This window comes from Ambystoma mexicanum, chromosome 13 (assembly GCF_040938575.1).
Source record: "Ambystoma mexicanum isolate Mex_15411 chromosome 13, UKY_AmexF1_1, whole genome shotgun sequence".
NCBI lineage: Eukaryota > Metazoa > Chordata > Amphibia > Caudata > Ambystomatidae > Ambystoma > Ambystoma mexicanum.
Window position 1 is genome coordinate 257441165 of NC_090938.1, and position 19910 is coordinate 257461074.

General features: G+C 44.6%; 1 protein-coding gene across 5 annotated transcripts in view; it reads right to left on the bottom strand.

Moving 5' to 3' along the window:
* Positions 1-1768: 1768 nt before the first annotated feature.
* LOC138521162 (zinc finger protein 510-like) overlaps positions 1769-19910 on the bottom strand; it is a 392105-nt gene continuing 373963 nt past the window's right edge. For all 5 annotated transcript variants that reach the window (XM_069633749.1, XM_069633751.1, XM_069633750.1 and 2 more), the window contains one exon: positions 1769-2836. In XM_069633749.1, the coding sequence (XP_069489850.1) occupies positions 2331-2836 (506 nt within the window). In that variant the 3' untranslated portion in view covers positions 1769-2330. The remainder of the gene's footprint in view (positions 2837-19910) is intronic.

Genomic DNA, 19910 nt, shown 5'->3' on the forward strand with positions numbered 1-19910 from the left:
CAGTGCATGTGCATTACTACATTCGCCCACCTTCCCTGACACATGGTTGTAGTCATTGTGGCTTGGTACTGTTTGCCATGTGGTTGACCATGTCCCTGCTGATTGTGCTTATCTATGCGGAGACACACATGCTTTTGGCCAGTGCAATCACATGGGAATCTGGATTGATAGACTTACTGCCATCCCTTTGGCTTGATGCTCCTACGTCCACGCTGCCAATGTCCTTGAGCCCCCTTGAATCCTCTTGATGTGGAGGATGGAGCTGGCCTTCTCCTTCCACAAGGTGAGAAGTGGGTCCACAGTGCCACTTCCTGTGGCCGATGTCTCACGTCAGTGTTTGGAGTGAAGGCTGCAGATCCTAGCCTTCAAGTCATTCCGTTTCCTGCAGTCCTCATTGTCCTGTGGGACTGTGCCCACAGCCGTGACCTTGTCTCGGATGCTTGCCCAGATTACTGCGTTTCTTTGCCCTGATGTTTGGTGATGCCGAGTGCCATATAGTTCGTCAGCATGGCCCACCACCTCATCTAAGGACCTGCAGCTGAGCCTCCTGAACTTCTGCTTCCTCAGGCATAGATCAGGCCCCTTCCCTTTCTCTTGGGACATGATTGCACTCCCTTCTGGGTCTGAAATTGGAGGAATCAGAGTGATTGAGTTTTTCAAAATGGCCACTGCTGTGCTTCCTGTTCCGGAGATGACACTATTTCCACAGGTAGGATTAACGCTGATTGTACGGCCTTAACGATAATTCCACCAAATCCGTCTGGAATTACCATCTGTGACTCATTTTCTGAGTTACTTCTGACAGAAAGTATTACTGTTACTGCCAATTGTGTGTGCGCACTCCAGCCGAGTTGTAATATGGCAGAAATTGCACCAGGCACTGAGGCGGTAATGCCGTATTACCGCCCAACTCATGAGGCCCATTGTCCTGCATAATTTGTATGTATTCCAAAACATCCTCTTTATAATTATGATCTATTTAAATCTTGTTTCAATTATGTTTCAATTGTGTTCTCAAAATATATTCACTGGATGCTTCAGCGCAGGCTTGCTTGAAAATAGTTTTTTCTTCTTGAATGTCATCCTGTTGAATACTTCAACTGTGAAAAGTGGCTACTAGAAATCTTCCATCTTCTCCATCCAGACCTTAAAGCGGGCCACCCACTTTGGACTTACCACCACAGTTATTTACTGCTACTGCCACTCAAACCCATGGATCGCATTTACTCTTTCTTCCACTCAAACTAGTGAATTTACCACAATATTACGAGTGATGGATAAATGATTAATCCCCATTTTTGGAGTCCTTTGGCCTCCATGGGGATTTTTTCAATGTTACTGCAAGCAGTAATTAGACTACAATAAATCAGACGATTTGGTGGGGGGTGGCGGGTAATATGGACTATTTTCCTTTAGCTATGTACTGGAGCTATACCCGCTACTTCATTTGCAAAGACAGAATTGGGTGTTGTGGTAGAGCTGTCAGTAATTTGGCAACAGAATTAAAGCCAAATATTGACTGCACCACTGACCTTTGAATGAAGCCTATAGTTTCCCCAGGTTACCATGCTTCGGCATCATTAAACACACCGATCTAAATGGATCTGTAAGCGGTACCCTGGGCCTAGCTTTGAGATCTCAACCAAAGTGTTAACTTTTTAATAGGAAAATTACAATGTTAAAATGTCAGGTAAAGTTTGCTGGACTAAAGAGTACAGTTAAATGGGATTTCCTTTTCAACACTCACATGAATAGTCTCAGTTCCATGTACTATTTAAAACAATGTATTATTTATTATTATGAAGTCCATGTTTATTTAGTACAGAATACTTGTGTGTGGCCTGTATGGAAACACAGTGTTGATACAGTAAAGATCATACAATTTGGCAAAGAGTTGAAATTAAGTATCAAGCTCTAGTTTCATGGTTCGCAGACAACAGTTTCCCATTCAGAATTACGTACTGAATACACGTTTATTAATGTGCCTGTGTCTAAAAGAAAAGTATTCTTTTACTTTCAGGATGGCCCACAAACACAAATCTTTTCATTATTCATGTTGTTCAGAATGTGTGTAGATTCGAATGACTGCATGGATTTGTTTCTATGTATTATGAGTTTGTATTTGAGTAATTAGTGCTATTGCCAAGAAAAAGGGATCCCTGTGTAAACTCATTTGGTTCATTACTTCACTGGCTCCATGATATGATACTTGATTAGTTTGAGAAAGCGTACAATGCATCAGTCTGGCTATTGTATTTTCTCCTCTCTAACACAAGACTAATGCTGAAAATTAGGTTGTTCATACATACAATGATCAGAACAAAGCACAGTTAAGTCATGTTATAAAAATGACCTGGATACATAAATGGGTGTTTTCTTTTATGATGGTTAAGATTGCTTTTACTGCTGAAGCTTTTGTTACAGTAATCACATGTGTATGGGTTATTCTCTGCATGTATCCGCTGGTGTACTGCAAGATCGCTCTTCTGAGAGAAGCTTTTCTCACATTCACTACAATCGTATCTTATTCCTGCATGTGCTCTCTGGTGCCTTAATAAATTTCTCTTTCGAATGAAACATTTTGAACATATAGAGCACATATATTTTTTGAATGTTGGATTGCCCTCTCTCTGTGGATATGTTAACTGATCTCCATTATTCGGTTCTACTTCTTCATTATTTTGTGTCCATGCTTGGTTTCCATCGCTTGTTCCCATCTCCGGGCTTTCAGGTTGATTTGTCTTGATATCCCTGGAAGGGTCTTTGCATTGCGTTTTGTTTCCAGCACTTTTCTGTGACTTGACAAATTTTTCTCTTTTATACATTGTCTCATCACCTGTTATGATTAAATGAAAGGCATAATTAGCATCCAAGAAGAGATTTAGAAAACGATTATGGCACCTTTAGAAAATGTGTCAACACCAACAAATCCATTCTACTACACATGCAAAGACTTCATAGAACTTACTTTCAGAACAGTGTTACATGGCTCCCTAATTAAACCTAGGGCCGTGCACATGTTCAGTTACTGTGTACTGGTTCTACTATTCAATGTACCCCAGTCCCATTGAATTTGAGGATTTGCACATGCAGTGGTTCATGGTGCCTAGCAGCAACTGACTGGCTATTTGCTGGAGTGCACAAAGAAGGTTGATGACCAGAAGGTGTGGAACTTGTTTAAATACCCAGAATCAGGAGTTCAAATTTTTTGTAGCTGGTATGGCTTGTAGAAGAAGCAAGGCAAATAGCTTTGTAAATAGAGTCAAAGGACCTTCTAGTAGTGGGTGCAGAGCGTTGGTCAAGAGATCATGCAGGCTTTGTGCTAAACCTATAGGTGAAAGTTGTGTTGAGCATTAATAGATATCTGCTGAAATCATAATGGCACAGTAGGTGTATTACAAATCTCGAAATGATCTGCATCCTTCTAGTCTCCCATACATTGTGCCTATTTAAAGGAATGAACCTTGAAATTAATAATTAATTACCGCCCATATACCAATAACAATGCTGAGAAAACATTAGGAAAGGTCACAATCAAAGTGCATGGGATAGACAAAATGTGTCATAAGACTGAGGTTTAAATGTTATCAGGGAACTTTGAATTGTGTTGCTATGAGGTTGCCTGACTATGGTCAACGGATTAGAGAAACACAATGATTCACCACATTATAAACAGTGCGATAGGTGGGGTCACAAAGAGGGCCTCAAAAACACACACACTTCTAGATGAGTTTTAAGGTTTTTTATTTTTCTTTTCAAGAGGCCTAATGTTGAGCCCTCTTTTTTATAAACTGTGGGTGGCAGTCCCTCCATAGCCCAGGCTTCCTTCTGCCTCAGACTGGTGCTAGTGATCGATAACGCCAACCATCTGCAAGCTATCTATCTATAAATGATAGCCTTAAGGTAAATGTCTTATCTATCTAGACTTCCTCAGGGAACAATCTAGGACACACCTATCCGGGTGTCACAGATGGCACAAGAATCACTCCAACTAGCAGAGATAGTTCAAGGGCCATATGGCCGTCCCTCTTTCTCTTATCTCGCCATGACCCTCCTCGCTAACCCAGGCATCTATAATCCCCGGTTAGTGCTATGAAATATTGACCCCTACTGTCAAAGGGATGATAATCTAAATGTTATCTGTCTAACCTTCCTCCACGACTTCCTAATTGTCGCTAGTCTATCCAGTTAATGAAATAATGGGTTTTGGGATGAGGTATTATAAAAACACGGTGTCATTCAAGCTTCTTTTAACACGCCCACTCTTGCCTCTCCTGTATCTACTATTTCCTCTTGTCTGCTCTATCTCACTCCTCCCACCACTCTTCTGTCCCTTCAGGGTACTCACTTCTCCTAAGTATTTCCTCCACCCTTTTATGTTAATGCTTTCACTACTCCCTCTTCACACTACTACTATATTCTCCACACAACTACTCCCTCCTCAACACTACTATGTCCTTCTCCTTACTACCACTAGTACTCATCCCTCCAACAATACTCTCCACATCACTATTCAAGCACCCTCCTTTGAAACATGCAAGTTTGCTTCACCATCACTCCTTATTCGGTCTTGTTTACCCACTCGCCATACAATCAGGCACACACTGCCGAATCACTATCACTTCATAGACAATACCTCAACTGTTCAACAAATCACCTCCACACACTGTCCCTCCTTCCTTCTTTCTTTTTGCACCTGGTTGTCCTACACCATTGCTTCTGAACTCACCTTAAAAACTCACACTTCCTGCTGCCTCCTTATATTCCCCTTTTTTGCTTGTATTGGATAGCTCTTGTTGACCAATCTGGTCCTGTCTTCAACACCTGGAATGTGTGTGTAGCAAAAGGTCATAATTATTAGGGCTAAGGCCAGCCCACCTTCGCTATCTGGGCTCACTGCATACTGAATCTGGTGGCTCGAGAAGGCAAACGCTGATGTTTGAGGTCCGGGACCTCTCTTTGTGGGGTCTCCTAGTAGGTCTCTTAGGGGAGGGGAGTCTTTCTCCTGTTTTGTTGCCCAGTGGTATAGGGGGCTCTCGAGTTGCTGCTGGAGCTCGTCTCCTCCTTCCCCTCCTTCTCCAGTGTTGTGTCAAATAGGGCGTTTGCAGACTTGTTTGAGGCACAGCATGATCAATTAGTAGTCTGTCCAGAAACATATCAGCACATGGGGTGGGGGCAGGAATTGGGGGACTCGCAACTGTCACCTCCAAACTCAGGGGTAGGGATGCAACTGGTTTTCTCCCTGGTTGGCCTCACGCCCTGACTGAGAGGAGTTGCCACCCACACTTGACAAGGCCAGTTTACTGGCAATGTCACATGGGTCACAGATTGAATGGTGCCCTCCAGTCACTCACCTGATCTTCCACACCCTCCTACTGATTTCTGGACTTTTCTATTCTCCTCCCCTCCTTTCCTCTTGCTCTTCTCCCACTATTCTATTATCTGCTCCTCCGATGATAACCCCTCCCTCGAATGTCTCTCTCACTACAATCTACCTCCACCCTCCGAACATAATTCCCACTGCTCTCCTCACCTACAAAACCACTACTCCCACCTCTTTCCTTCTGATACTTCACCTCCTACTTCTTCCACACTACTCCCACCACACTACTCTTTCACCACCCTCTGCCACACTATTTCTCCTCCTACTACTAATCCCACCTCCACAGCACTATGCCTCCTCTAGTACTGCTACCGTCACACCACTACTACACAACTGCACCATATCCTCAATCACCCTCCTTTCACTCTATCACCTTTCACTCACGCCCTACTCTCCTACTGCCACTTTCACAACAGTACCACTTTCTTTGACCAACTAATACATCATCCTTGCTGTAAACTGCCTCCATACTTCTTTCCATCGTCCTTCCTACTTCTGGTCTCTTGGTCTGCCGCCTCCTCCTCTGACATCACCCGAACAACTCATACCTTGCTCTCCCCTGTTTCTTGTATCCTCCCCTTCTGTTTCTACTGATTCTCCCCAGGCTAATCTCTGCCTGACTTCCCCACCTAGGAAGTGTTAAAAACATTCCTGTCCATATAAGGGGGTATAATCCCCATCCCTTTCTTGCATGCAGGTCTGTCACTGGTCATTATTTGTGGCCACTAATCAGAGTTCCAGTTCATGTGAGTGTTCAGAAACTTAATGTGATTGACTCTAACAAGCTGCTCTAAGGCTCTATTACTGGTGATAGTGTGAGTTTGGTTTGTGCCGACAACAGTCTGTTCACCACAGTCCTGCTCCACGGCTCTAATACAGTCGAGCATGGTAGATGTGGAAAGCGGATGCAATTTCTGCATACATACTGGTCCCTTCTCGTGTCACACAGTGGGTCTAAGCTGTTAAGATGCCTGCAGGGGTGCACTGAGACCATCTGTTCATTGAGAGGCTCTGCCGGGCTGTTCCGCTACAGTCTACCGCTGGGGCTGCTGGTTCTTGTAGTGCTCTAGAAAAAACAGAAAAATACTGCCCAGCACTGGGAAATATGGGTATGCAGTGATCAAGAGTGGTACCACTGTCAATTATACAGGCATAGGGAAGGGACAGGGACGGAGGCCCTCCCAACTGCCACCTTGCCCCTCTGGTGTATGACTAGCTTTGTCTTCCACCCTGACAGGCCTACCAACCCACATTGAGAGGGGTCCCCATCCCTTCCTGAAAGAGTCATGGTAGTTGACCTGTTAAGCCTTTTTGTAGGACCTTGATGTTAATGGTGGCCAGCGAGGAGGGTTCCACGTACCCACTGATGCAGATTATCTGAAACAGGACACCTGGGTTCAGCTCTTTACGAGTGGTCATATATTCGCTCGGATATCGGTTCTCTTTCTACCACAGTCTAGTAGAACTTTGACCAATTGGCACATCCTGGACCATTACTGAGTCTGTAATTTTCGGTCAGTTTTGTCTGTAGTATATACGGTCCAATGACGCAGTTCATGCCTGCCCTCTTTCTCTGGAAACATGCCAGTGATGTAATCAGTGTCCTGTGAAGGAAGCATGAAGCAAGATACAGACAACAGATTCACTTTCTTAACAAAAATAACTTTGTTGTATATATCAGGATGGATTAAGGCCCAACTTGTCCTATGCTAAAGTGGGATTTCTCTATCTAAAGAATCTAACGGTCGTCTGTGTCAGTAAGTTCAACTTAAAAGTCTGTCTGTGTCCAAAACCTATATTAGCCCTCACAACTAAAGGCATACAATATGTGGAATGGCAGCACCAAAATGAACAGTGTTCAAAATAAAGTTCTGAGCGTCTTCTAGCTCGGGCTAGGTTCAGCTTCCCCTTCCCCAACTTCAAAATAGTTCCACAAAGAAACAGGACTCGCGGTTCCCTACCCTAACTAACACAATTCCAAAAATACCTCAAGGCTCTCAGTTCACGACAGCTCCAGGATATCTCAGGGTTCCCTTCCCTGAGATTAACACAGTTCCAAATTGTTCAAGTCTCTTGGTTTTCACCAATATTGCAAAGTTTCAAGATATCTCAGGGTTCCCTTCCCCAAGAACAAACACATTTTAAATATACCTCAGGGTTCTGTGAAAAACCCGAGGGTGTTTCACAACCTAGACCCCTGGGATCTCGTACTCAGGTGGCCAGGGAAAGGCCATTGTTTTTGGATCCCGACCCTCGGGGTGGACAAGTAAGGGAGGATCACCTGGGTAGGGGGTCCTCGGGGAGTGGGGACAAGCACCCCATGGTAAGACATGGTATCCCCCTTATTCCGCAACCCATCTAACCCCTGTCCCTACTTATTTTATGGGAAACTACAGCTCCCATAATTCCTCCCCACTTTACATTGACAACACTATTGAGCCGAGGAAGATGATGAATGAGGCAAGAAAGATTACCTCTACTGGGTTGCAATGGCTCTGTTCCTGTAACGGGGCCAGGCAGAGTCAGCCACGTAATCCTAACTATACACACCTGCCACTTGTTAACACTCCCTGTCAGGATAAAAGGTGGCATGCACAGGCACACTCGGCTGGGTACAAGAAGGGACAGCTCTTTCGGGGCTGATGCAAACCAGGCTATGGAGGTTGGAAGGCCAGGGGCTACTCGGCAGTTTCAAAGTTCAAGAGAGAGAGCTAGGCAGAATTCCACACTATAGGGAAGCCATAACCGTTCTAAGAATGAAACCGAGTGAGCAGAAGAAAGAAGCCTTTAAGTTGTTAGTAAGCGGCCCATGACCCTCCTGGGTGAACGGCTGAGTTGGGGTGGAGCATCGGAGGCGCTGGCAACAGCCTTGACTGCTGTATGAAGAGCGTTGACGAAAGAAGACCAATTACTATGACCAGTGAGTTATTGAAGGTAACAAAGGCCTGGTTTGTATTAAAAGCGAAAGTAACTGTAACCCAAAAGTTGAAGGTTGTGCATGTGCTGATAAAACAAGCAATGGAAAAGACAATTGCTGAATTGTAAAAGGAATGGATAAAGTAAGAGTGGTCCTGCGAGACAGAATCGCACACTCGAAAGTCTCTGTGAAAGGTTCTGAGTTGAAGTGCATTACAACGGGAACCAAAGGCAAGAAAGTAACTGCGATACTGAAGGAAAGTTGAATAAGTGACAAAGCAAAGTATATGACTATGAATATACCAAGAGGGAAAAGTATATGATCTTTGAAAAAGGCCAAGAGGGCAAACCAAAGAGAATACGAACTACAAGTACCAAGAGGCAATGGTGTTGCAAGGTGAGGAAGATTGTGGATTGTAGAATTGTTTAAAGGAGAGGTCGAAGTGTTCATGCAGAGGTCTACGTAAAATCCTTGCAATTTCGAAAATCTTGGACGGTGAAAAAAACACCTAGGATAAAACGTGGGGAAGGGAACCCCCACAGAGAGAAAGACAGGCTTGAGCGCGGCAGAGGGAAGCATGTGCACAACTGTGAGAAATTGACAAAATGAATGTGTACACAGCGGCAGGCTCTTACCCGGCGAGGGAAGCCTGTGGTGATTTGTGGGAAAATGAAGGAAAAAACTAGAACTGTGTATTTATAAGGCAGGTGAAGCCTAAGGAAGTGATTGAACTACCAGAAGCTTGAAGCCCAAGCCTGAACTGTTGAATTGTACCAGGAAGCCAAAGTGTGCAAGACGGATATGTGCATCTACCTATCCTTTTTAAGAAAAAAAAAGTGCTGAACGTAGGGAAGGGAGTTGTTACTTAAGCCATTCTGACATTTCTTTTGAGACACTATTTTCCTTTTGTATCCCCTTAACACATTTGCCATTTTTAGAAGGTGGGCAAGGTTCGTTTTTTTTACGATCAGTCTTTTTATTTTGACTGGACTGATGTGGACGTGTTTGTTAATGGTCGAGACTTCTCCCATTTTAGAGTTAGGGCCAGTTAGGAAGTCTACCAACCCAATCAAAATACCAAATAAAGGTTTTCGAAACTTCATCCACTGTGTCTGTGTCTACTACTTTCTTCCTTACATATGGTGTTAGAAGTGGGATGCAAACTCAATTGAAACAAATTGGGGAACCCTAACATTTCAGAAACTAAGTAATGGAGCCTCAAACCCCATTGAAGCTACAAAGATTCTATTGGATTCAACATCTGCAGTAGTAGGGAAGCATCCATCCCTCCAGGAAAAAGGAGTATGATTCCCACTGACCTAGTTCTAATATCTCTTCCTGGATGCTACATCAGACTAGTCCCCAAATCTGGTTTAGCTTGGAAATTTGGACTAGATGTACCCGCAGGAGTTATTGATCTGGATTTCAGGGGAGATGTGAAAGTACTTTTACACAATCATGGGAAGACATCATTTGACATACATCCTGGGGATAAAATAGCACAAAGGATTCTTGAAAGGGCTTTACTTCCCCAGTTAAAAGAAGAGACAGAACAGGAGGTGATGGAGAGAGTAGTCCTAGGTTCTGGATGGAACATGTAACACCCAGTTGTTAATACCCAAAACCCATTGTAAAAGATTTCTGGAAATTGCCCACTCACATTTAACAGGGGGACATATAGGACTTGTTAAAACCCAAGCCCATATCAGTGGAAAGTTTTATTGGCCAGGAATATTTGGCGATATTAAAAAATGTGCAGAAATGGGATATATGTCAAAGACCAACACAAACATTCCTCCACCTGCCCCTTTAAATCCACTACCTATAATAATGGTCCCATTCTCCTGACTCGGGATGGACATCAGTGGACCCCTTGAAACCTCTAAACTGGGAAATACATTTTTCTTAGTGATTGTTGATTATGCTACCAGGTATCCTGACGCCTTCTCCATGAGAAATAGTATGACCCAGCAAATATTAAAACATCTGCAACCATTCTTTTCCCGGGTCAGGTTCCCAAAAGGAATTTTACAGATCAAGGAACAAACGTTATAAGTAAGCTCATGGAAGAAGTTAAAGATTTACTTCATATCACTAGGTTAAGAACCTACGTTTATCATTCTCAAACAGATGGATTTGTAGAATGATTTAATAAGCCTCTGAAAACCTAAGAAAGTGAGTTGATGAAGGTGGGAAAGATTTGGATCGCATGATTCCATGTGCCCTGTTTGCTGTGAGAAAACCCCCTCAAGCAACTCACGGATTTTCACCCTTTGAGATATTGTGTGGCAGAGAGCAAAGGGATGTCTTGGACATGCTCTGGGAAACCTGGTAAGAGAGGGAGGAGGCCACAATACCACTGTCTTATACCGCAACTCAGTTATGAGAATGCATGAACTTAGTAAGGTCTTTTTTTGTCCGTACCCCCATGGAAAAAACTCCATAGCAACAAAAGCTTTCATATGATAAAAAAGTAAATGTAAGAACGTTTTCTGTGGGTCAAAAAGTTCAGGTTCTCTTGCCAACTTAAAAGAATAAATTAAGCTCGAAGTCGCACGGGTCTTATGAGGTGTTGGAACAGGTGGGAACATGCAACTACAAAGCAGCCTAACCAGAATGACGCCAAAAGATTCATATCTACCACATCAACCTTCTAAAGGAGTGAAAAGAAAATCCAGAGTTCTTTCACACTCCTACATATTCTTTTTTGGCACCCCAGGAATTCGATAACGTATAACTAATATCCCAGGAACTCCCCAATGATAAGAAAGAAACTTTGAACAATCTTGTTTCCGCATTTCCTGATGTATTTTGCGAGACTCCAGGGAGGGTACACAGAACATACCACTATATATGAACACCACCAGGGAAAGTAGTTCACTAAAAGTCACAGGAAAGGAAAAAGATAATTATTGACGAAGTAGAGAGTATGCTCAGGGCTAACGTTATCAAGCCTTCTTCAAGTCCTTGGTTAACTCCCATTGTAAACCCTGGCTCTTACCCACAAATGCCTTCATAACCAAGCTCCCTGCTACCTGGCCAACCGATTAGCCCTCCACAACTCCATTAGACCCCGCAGAATGGCTCATTTAAACTGCCTTGAGGTTCCACGTTTCAATCTCCAAAGATCAGGTGGAATTAGCTTCCTTATCTTGGCAGCTAAACTCTGGAACACGCTTCCTAATGAGCTTAGAGCAGAACCCTCATTCCCGAGATTCAAACACCTTACAAAAAGCTGGCTGGCCACCCAGGACATTTAGCTCTGGGTTCTCTGCTTAATTTGTAAATGTATATATAATCTGCTTGTCCTCTCATTGCTATTATTATACCTGTAAATTCTGTATTATACTTGTAAACTTTGTAATTATGGTTCTGTCTGTTTTTCTTATGTTGTAACTAAGTGACGCGCCCGGTTGCCCCTGGGCCTGGTGCGCTATACAAATAAACAGGGGCGTTGCTAGGGGGGAGTAAGGGGGCTATAGCCCCTGATCTTTTGGTTGTAGCCCCGGATAGAATCTCAGGAGCTACAGCCAAAAGTCTAGCTAGCCCCCAGTCCCAACAGTTCCGACATCAGCGTAGCCCCGGATCTTTTCCAGACCTAGCAACTCCCCTGCAAATAAATAAAATACAAAATACAAGTACTAGTGACCAAACCAGACCAAACATGGAGATTTTGCATAGATTTTAGGCATCTTAACTCTATCTCAGGCTTTGATGTATATCCCACGCCTCGTATAGATGACCTGATAGATAAGTTGGGGAATGCAGTTTTCTTGTCAACATTAGATTTAACTAAGGAATACTGGTAGGTTCCCTTACGTGACCCAACAAAGAAAAAAAAAAACATTTTCAACGCTGATAGGACTTTTCAAATTCAAGGTCCTGCCCTTTGGTTTATACGGCGCACCAGCGACTTTCCAAAGACTAATGGATGGGATTTTACAGCCCTATTCTGATTTCCGCAGGGTGTCTATTGATATTATTCATAGCCAAACATGGGAAGACCATCTTTATCATCTATACAGCATTATGAGAGCCCTACAAAAAGCCGGGCTGACAGCTAGTGCTAGAAAATGTAAGCTAGCTCAGTCGGCTGTAAAATATCTGTTTCTTTGTAGGAAATGGTAGTATACAGCCTCAGCAAGAGAACGGAAAAGCAAATGCACCAACACCCAATACCAAATGAGACCTTAGAGAATTTATGGGTCTAATTGGATACTATTGCAGGTTTGTCCCTATTTTCTCTGAAAAACCATCCAGACTGATAGACAAGCTAAAAAAACACTTAACTGAAAAAGATTTGTTGGACTGATGAGGAAGAAATCTGTTATAATAGTTTAACTTTATGTCAGAATCCTATTGTCATGATCTCTGCTTCCAAAAGGTCAGGGTTTTCCCAACTCCCTTGGAAGCAGATCCATAACCCAGGTTCCGAGTGCCAACCAGTCCCAATTGGGACCTTTTGGACCCAGTCCTGGCGCCAGTGGCACCAGGCTCATAAATATGCCCAGTCCCAGCGCTGGAAGCGCCGGGCTCATAATGCTTGGGTGGACTTACCTGCAGCAGACCATGCTGCTTACTTGCCTGCCAGTTGAGCCTCTGATCCTCTTCTGTTTGGAACTACTTTTCCTGTTGGGTGGGGCAGGAGCCACTCCCTAGATTCAGAACACTGGAACTCTTCTGGAAAGCAGGAACTCTTTTCTTACCTAGGCGTGGCTGTGGAAGGAGACACCTAAGCACTACAGGAGGCTATTTAAACCACACCCGGTGGATGAATCTTGCTTTGCGTTATTCTGCATCCTCTGCAGCAGAACGCTCATCGTGTCTTCTGCATCGGATCCTGGGCCTAAGGAAAAAGGCTTACCATCCTGAATCCAGTCTTCAGCAACACCTATAAAGACAAGAAAGAACAGGTTAGCATTCCGGCATCTGAAAGACAAAGGCTTACCTACTCTTCGTGCGCTCGGGAGGTCTTCACACTGCATTCCGGCATCTGAAAGACAAAAGCTTACCAACTCTTCGCACACTCCGGAGGCCTTCGGCGCTGCATCCCGCATCTGAAAGACAAAACAAGGTGCGTTTAAAGACATTGGGGAACTTTAATACTCACGTGCCATTACTCCTTTCCACATCCAACCCAGTGGGTATTCCGGCACCCTGCAGCCGCTCCGAACTCGTACCTGCAAAATAAAAAGACAGTTAGAGCGCATCGTGAAGCAGGCAACAAGCGCTTACTTACGTGCTTCCAGGCGCTTCTATTCATCACACGGACTCCATCTTCAACTCACTTCAGCCCGTCATCCGCCATCGCCGGAACCCTGCAAAACAAGAGACATCATTACTAAAGACTTTAAAGACAATAGAATTACTCGAAACTTACCGTTCGTGCAGTAAACGATGGACAGCAGTCCTCTGAAGTCAAGAGGCCTGCGCTACCTATCCAGTGAAGAAACTGGTTACAGCACCCTGCCCCGAGGCAGATGGAGAGCTCGGCATTCACTTACCTAAGACATCTTACTCTTGAATTCAGGCATACTGTGCACAGAGGTCCAGCCCAAAGAGCCAACCGGGTGCTACACATCACCTTTGAAGATACGGTAGTCGCCCAGTCAAGACCGGCGCCTCTGCGAGAATCAGGTGAGCGTTACACCTATACTGAAAGTTGAAGGCTTCTCAAGAGTGTATACTTCGGACTGACGCCTCTCTGACTGGACTGGGGGCTGTAATATCCCAAATACACGACGGCTTAGGAACATTCTATATTTGCCTGTCACAAGTTATTTCCCAGAGAAAAGAACTATTCAGTGTTAGAATTCGAAGCATTAGCCATCAAATGGGCCAACCTTTACCTCAAATATTACCTACTGGGAAGAAAATTCATCCTAGTTACTGACCATTCTCCCCTTGTCTGGATAAAACAGCGAAGGCTTCTGGGTTTCTGGACTTACAACCATCCTGTTTCACAGTAGAACATCGGAAAGGTAAAGATCAGAGCAACGTGGATTTATTTTCACGGTTCCCCTGTGAAACAGATTCGTCCACATCACATAGGGTGAAGGGTATGTGAAAAACCAGAGGGTGTTTCACAACCTAGTCACCTGGGATCCCGTACTCAGGTAGCCAGGGAAACTCCATCGCTTATGGATCCTGACCCTGGGGGTGGACAAGCAAGGGAGTATCCCCTGGGTACGAGGTCCTCGGGGAGTGGCAGAGAAGCACCTGATGGTGAGACATGGTATCCTCCTTTTTACACAACACATCTAACCCCTGACCCTGCTTATTTTATGGGAAACTACAGCTCCCATAATTCCTCCCCACTCTACATTGACAACACTACTGAGATGAGGAATGAGACCAGAAAGATTACCTCTACTGACTTGCAATGGCTCTGTCCCTGTAATGAGGCCAGGCAGAGTCAGCCACGTAATCCTAACTATACACACCTGCCACTTGTTACCACTCCCTGTCAGGATAAAAGGTGGTGGGCACAGGCACACACTGAGCAAGGCTGGGTATGAGAAAGAACAGCTCTTTCGGAGCATATGCGAACCAGGCTATGGAAGTTGGAGGGCTAAGGGGCTGATCGGCAGTTGCAAAAATCGAGAGAGAGCCAGGCGAGAATTCCACACTTTCGGGAAGCCGTAAGCGTTCTAAGACTGAAAGCGAGTGAGCGTAAGAAAGAAGCCTTCAAGTTGTTATAAAGCGGCCCACGACCCTCCCTGTTGAGCGGCACAGTTGGGGAGGTGCAGAGGAGGCCTTGGCTGCTGCATGAAGCGAGTCGATGAAAGAAGACCAATGTAGACGACCAGTGAGTTATCAAAGGCAACAAAAGCCCGGTTTGTATTAAAAGCAAAAGTAACTATGTCAAGTTCTGCATGGAACGGATTGACCTAATGACATCAGCACTTCCAATTGTTGATTGCAAGTCAAACACCCCTAGCATCGTTCTATAGTCACAAATGGCACTGTGGACTAGGAGCGTTGCATGGGCAGAGCCCAAAGGGAAAAACCCACACATGGGAAAAAACCCTGTTCTGCTATGAAGACTGCCAGATGAGGTTCCTATCGAGAAAGCAGGAGTCCAGGGAATAGATGACGGTAATCCGTCCGGAGATGTAACCACAACCAGGGAAACCGGCAGAAAACTATGATGGGAGAAAGTCCAGCGAAAGCAACACGCCAGGGGAAAGCAGGAAGAAGGGAAGGCAGCAACAGGTGGCGATCGGGCAGACCGCGAGAAAGAGCAAGAACAAGGCAAGGCGGAACAATGAGCTGAAGCGAAAGAGAGAAAAGGTAACATTCAGGGAAGAAACAAAGTACAGAGAGTCAGTTTTCAAGGATTGAAGCGACGCAGCAGACCTACCGGTCTCTTCCGTAATATGGAGCTGGTCTGTACAGTTCCTTCCGTGGAACAATGCGCTGCACATAACAGTCCCAAAAGGACAAGTCGGTGTCTCGAGGATCCAGCAATGACATGAACCGAATGCCATCTTGTGGAGAGAACATGTCCTGGCGGATGTCTACGTCTCCAGCATTGCCAAAGAGACCGAGGTGGAGGCAGTCCTAACAATGTAACCCAAAAGTTGAAGGTTGCGCATGTGCTGATTAAACGTGTAATGGAAAGGAATGGACACAAAGTAAAAGAGTGGTCATGCAAGGCGAAATCGCACATTTGAAAGTCTCTGTGAAATGTTCTGAGTTGAAATGTATTACAAAGGGAACCAAAGGCAAGCAGGTTGAATAAGTAAAAAGCAAAGTATGTGAGCTCTGAATATGTCAAGAGGGCAAAGTTTATGAACTTTGAAAAAAGCCAAGAGGGCAAACTAAAGAGAATAATAACTACAAGTACCAAGAGGCATTGGTGTTGGCAAGATGAGGAAGATTGTGGATTGTAGAATTGTTTAAAGCGAGATTGAAGTGGTAATCCAGGTCTATGTAAAATCCTTGCAGTTTTGAAAGTCTTCGACAGTGAAAAAGACACCTAGGATAAAGCTTGGGGAAGGAAAACCCCTGCAACGAGAAAGGCAGGCTCCAGCCCAGCAGAGGGAAATCTGTGCAGAACTGTGTAATACCTAGAAAGGTGAAAGACAGGCTTGAGCCCGGCAGAGGGAAGCCTGTGGTAAATTGTGGGAAAGTGAAGGACAAAACTAGAACTGTGTATTTATGACAAGGCAGCAAAATCTAAGGAAGTGATTGAGCTACCAGAAGCTTGAAGCCCAAACCTGAACTGTTGAATTGTACCAGTAAGCCAAAGTGTGCAAGTATGATAGAACTGTGCCATCCACCTATCCTTTTTAAGAAACTCTCTAGACCCCTTGGTGCTGAATTTGTGGAAGGGAGTTGTTAAGCCATTCTGACATTTCTTTTGAGACACTGTTTTCCTTTTGTAATCCCTTACCACATTTGTCATTTTGAGAAGGAGGGCAAGGTTAGGTTCTTTTAGTGTAAGCCTTTATATTTTGACTAGACTGATGTGGACTTGTTAGTAATTGATTTAATGGTCGAGACTACTCCCATTCCAAAGTTTAGGCCAGTTAAGAATTCTACAAGCCCAACCAAAATACCAAATCTAGGTTTTCGAAACTTGTATCCATTGTGTCTGTGTTCACTACTTGATACCATGCCTTCCTTATAGTTCCCTTCCCCAAGATCAGCACCGCTCCAAATAGGTCTGGTTTTTCTCTATTATTGTCAGCTTCAACGGTAGAACTATTGATTTGTACCAAAACAAATTCTCTTGTTCACTTCAGCCTTTTTCTTTTGCTGCTCTTGGCTCTTCCTCAGGTTGGGTTATTTATAGTTGTACGACCACATGGTCTACCCATTAGAGGTCACGCAACCGATAGCCCTTGGTCCTTTGTAATGCTCTTTAGTCCTTCTTGATTAACACTGGTTTTCCACCTAGCACCAATGTTGGCACTCTACATCTGCTGCGGTTCCTTCTCTGGCAGCTTTAGGGCTTAATCACCATTTGTGTATTGGCAGTCTTTTGGCTTTGTCACAACTTGCATTCAGATTCCCCCTCCGAGTTCAACAACTTTTCTTTTCCATTGGCCTTTCATTCAGTTCATAAATGTTCATAACATCTTGCACTTTGTTTCTCGGTGCTTAATTCAGTTAACCATTGCGCATATTTGTTTTCCACTTGTGCTATAATTTCACATGCTTTCTGTGTCTTCTCTTTAGATTGATATTCAATTTTTGCTGTTGTGTTTCCCACAATACTTAGCACCTTTTCCGTTACTCATTATTCCTTCATTGCATTTCCCAAAACACTTCGTAATGGATTCACAATTTCTTATGTCTTCATTTGGTTTCCAAAACCTCTCATATGCTTTTCGCTTGTGTGTAAATATCAAATGTACTACATTCGTCCCAGAGCACCCCGGTACGAGTATTCTCTCCCTCATAGTCACCGGGCGGCTTCTTCGTTCTGTTCTCTACTCTCGGATAGACGCCAGGAGTCAAAGCGAGCAACCCTTGGGTAGCTTCCTGCGGAAGTCAGGAGTTCTCAGTGTTCCCCAGCTCCAGCTGGGAACATGTGACACTGACAAGTGATGGGGTTATGGTCCTATTGCGGCCTGGTTGGCTTGGAGCACCTCCTTACTCCCCTGGGAACACACAGCACCCTCACTGTCGGCCCTGCTCCTCACTGCATGTCTGCCACCTTATTTCCAGGCAGGTGTGCTTAGCGGGGTTGGCCTGCTTTTATGCACCGGTAGCCTCTTAATAGGCTGCAGGGGCAGGTAGTTTGCCTGACCCTCATTACACCAATTAACAGGATATTCTTGATCCTTTATAGGCATCTTCCTCGTCTCAGTACTAAAGTGGTGAAACTGACTAGAAGTGTGCATTTCTCCTAGTTGCTTCTTACTTTTCCCAGTCCTAAAGGGATGCACTTTCAGTTCATAATGTGTGTGTGTGTGTGGAAGAGATGTGGACTGACAAAAACCTATGAAGGAAGGGGGAGGGTAGGATTTGTTCTCATAGGAAAAAGGGTCTCACCTGTAGACACCCTTTCCCCAAGGACACCCTCTCCCCAATCCCCAGGCTCCCTCCACCCAGGTGATCCTCCCTCGCATATCCATCCCCAGGGTCAGGATCCAAAAGCCATGTCCTTTTCCTGGCAACCTGAGAGGAAGATCCAAGGGGAGTAGATGGGAGGAAGCCCTCAGGTTCTCACATACCCATCCCCTATGTGGGCTGGACATAGGAATTTCACATGGAAAACAGGAGAGGAAGTCGAAGTTGCCTTGATCTCAACCTTTCCAGTGCTCCACAGTCAAATAGTAAGGTTGTAGGTCCAGGAGCCACTGCAAGACCCTTGGGTTGGATTCCTTTCTGCTGACTTATGATAGGATATGACATTTATAACATGCCTATACACAAGTGTTTTAAGGCGCGACGAGGCAAGGGGGGGGACAAAGGGAGGACAGACAACGATCCTACTAAGCCCAGTGTCAATCAGATCGCGCAAGTGCATGGGAGGGGGGGGAGGAAAAGTGCACGGGGGAAGGGAGAGGAGAAAGTGCAGTACATGGGAAAAATTTGAATAAATAAGAAAATAAATAAACGGCCAGCTTTTGGCAAGTGCATGGAAGTGCAGACGAAAGTGCTGGTAGGGGGACTGTAGGGATACAGAACGACGGTCCCCAGATGCAGGGGTTGCCAGGGAGGCAGTGCAAGTGGGCAATTGATGGGGCCTGGGCCAGAGATCAGAAAGGGTGGCCAGGTAACCCGAGCAGTTTCAGTCAGGAAATCATCAGGGGAGAGGGGGAGAGAAAGCCAAGGCAAAGAGGAAATCCAGACTAACACACAATGGTCTGTAATCAACCTGAATTTACGGCCTAGCAGATAGTACTATTTCCCACTCGATAGCTAATGCCTCCAGCTCAATGACCGAATCATTTTTTCCCTACGGAATTCGGCTGATGTGCAAAATGGGATGCTCTAAGCCGTCATTTTGTGTTAAGATCACAACTAGACCCATTAAGGAAGTGTCAGTGTGAACAATACATTCTTTGGAGAAGTCAGCTACTTTCAGGATGGGACTCTGGCAAAGGATTTGTGGTACCAGAGCTTGTCTTCTTCATCCCACTGGATCTTTTGGGGATCAGCGTTTTTTCTCAGTAAGGCGTGAGGTCTTCATAGAAAAGTTTGGGATAAACCTACTGTAATATCTGATTAAACCTAAAAAGTCTCTTAGGTCCTTTTTCGTTTTCGGAGTGGGTGTATCCAGGACAGTTGTCACTTTCTCATGCTGTGGTTGAACAGTCCCATTGCCCACAAAGAAACCTAGATATTTTACAGCAGATTGGGTTAGCTTGCATTTTCTAGGATTTGCACTTAAGCAGGCTTTTCTAAGAACCCTCATAACCGTGATGACAGACAACACTCATTGAAGCAGCCCCAAAGACCATAGCCAGATGGCCTCACCAAAGTAATCATGAAGAGGCAACATGGCTGAACACACACACACACAGATGCATTAGACATAAAGCAACGCATTCCTGCATGAAGCTACGCAGACACTTCAGGTTAAATTACTCTTAGACACGAGGAACATGCTAATTTCCCACTTGGCTAGTCGAACAAGAACTCACATGAACT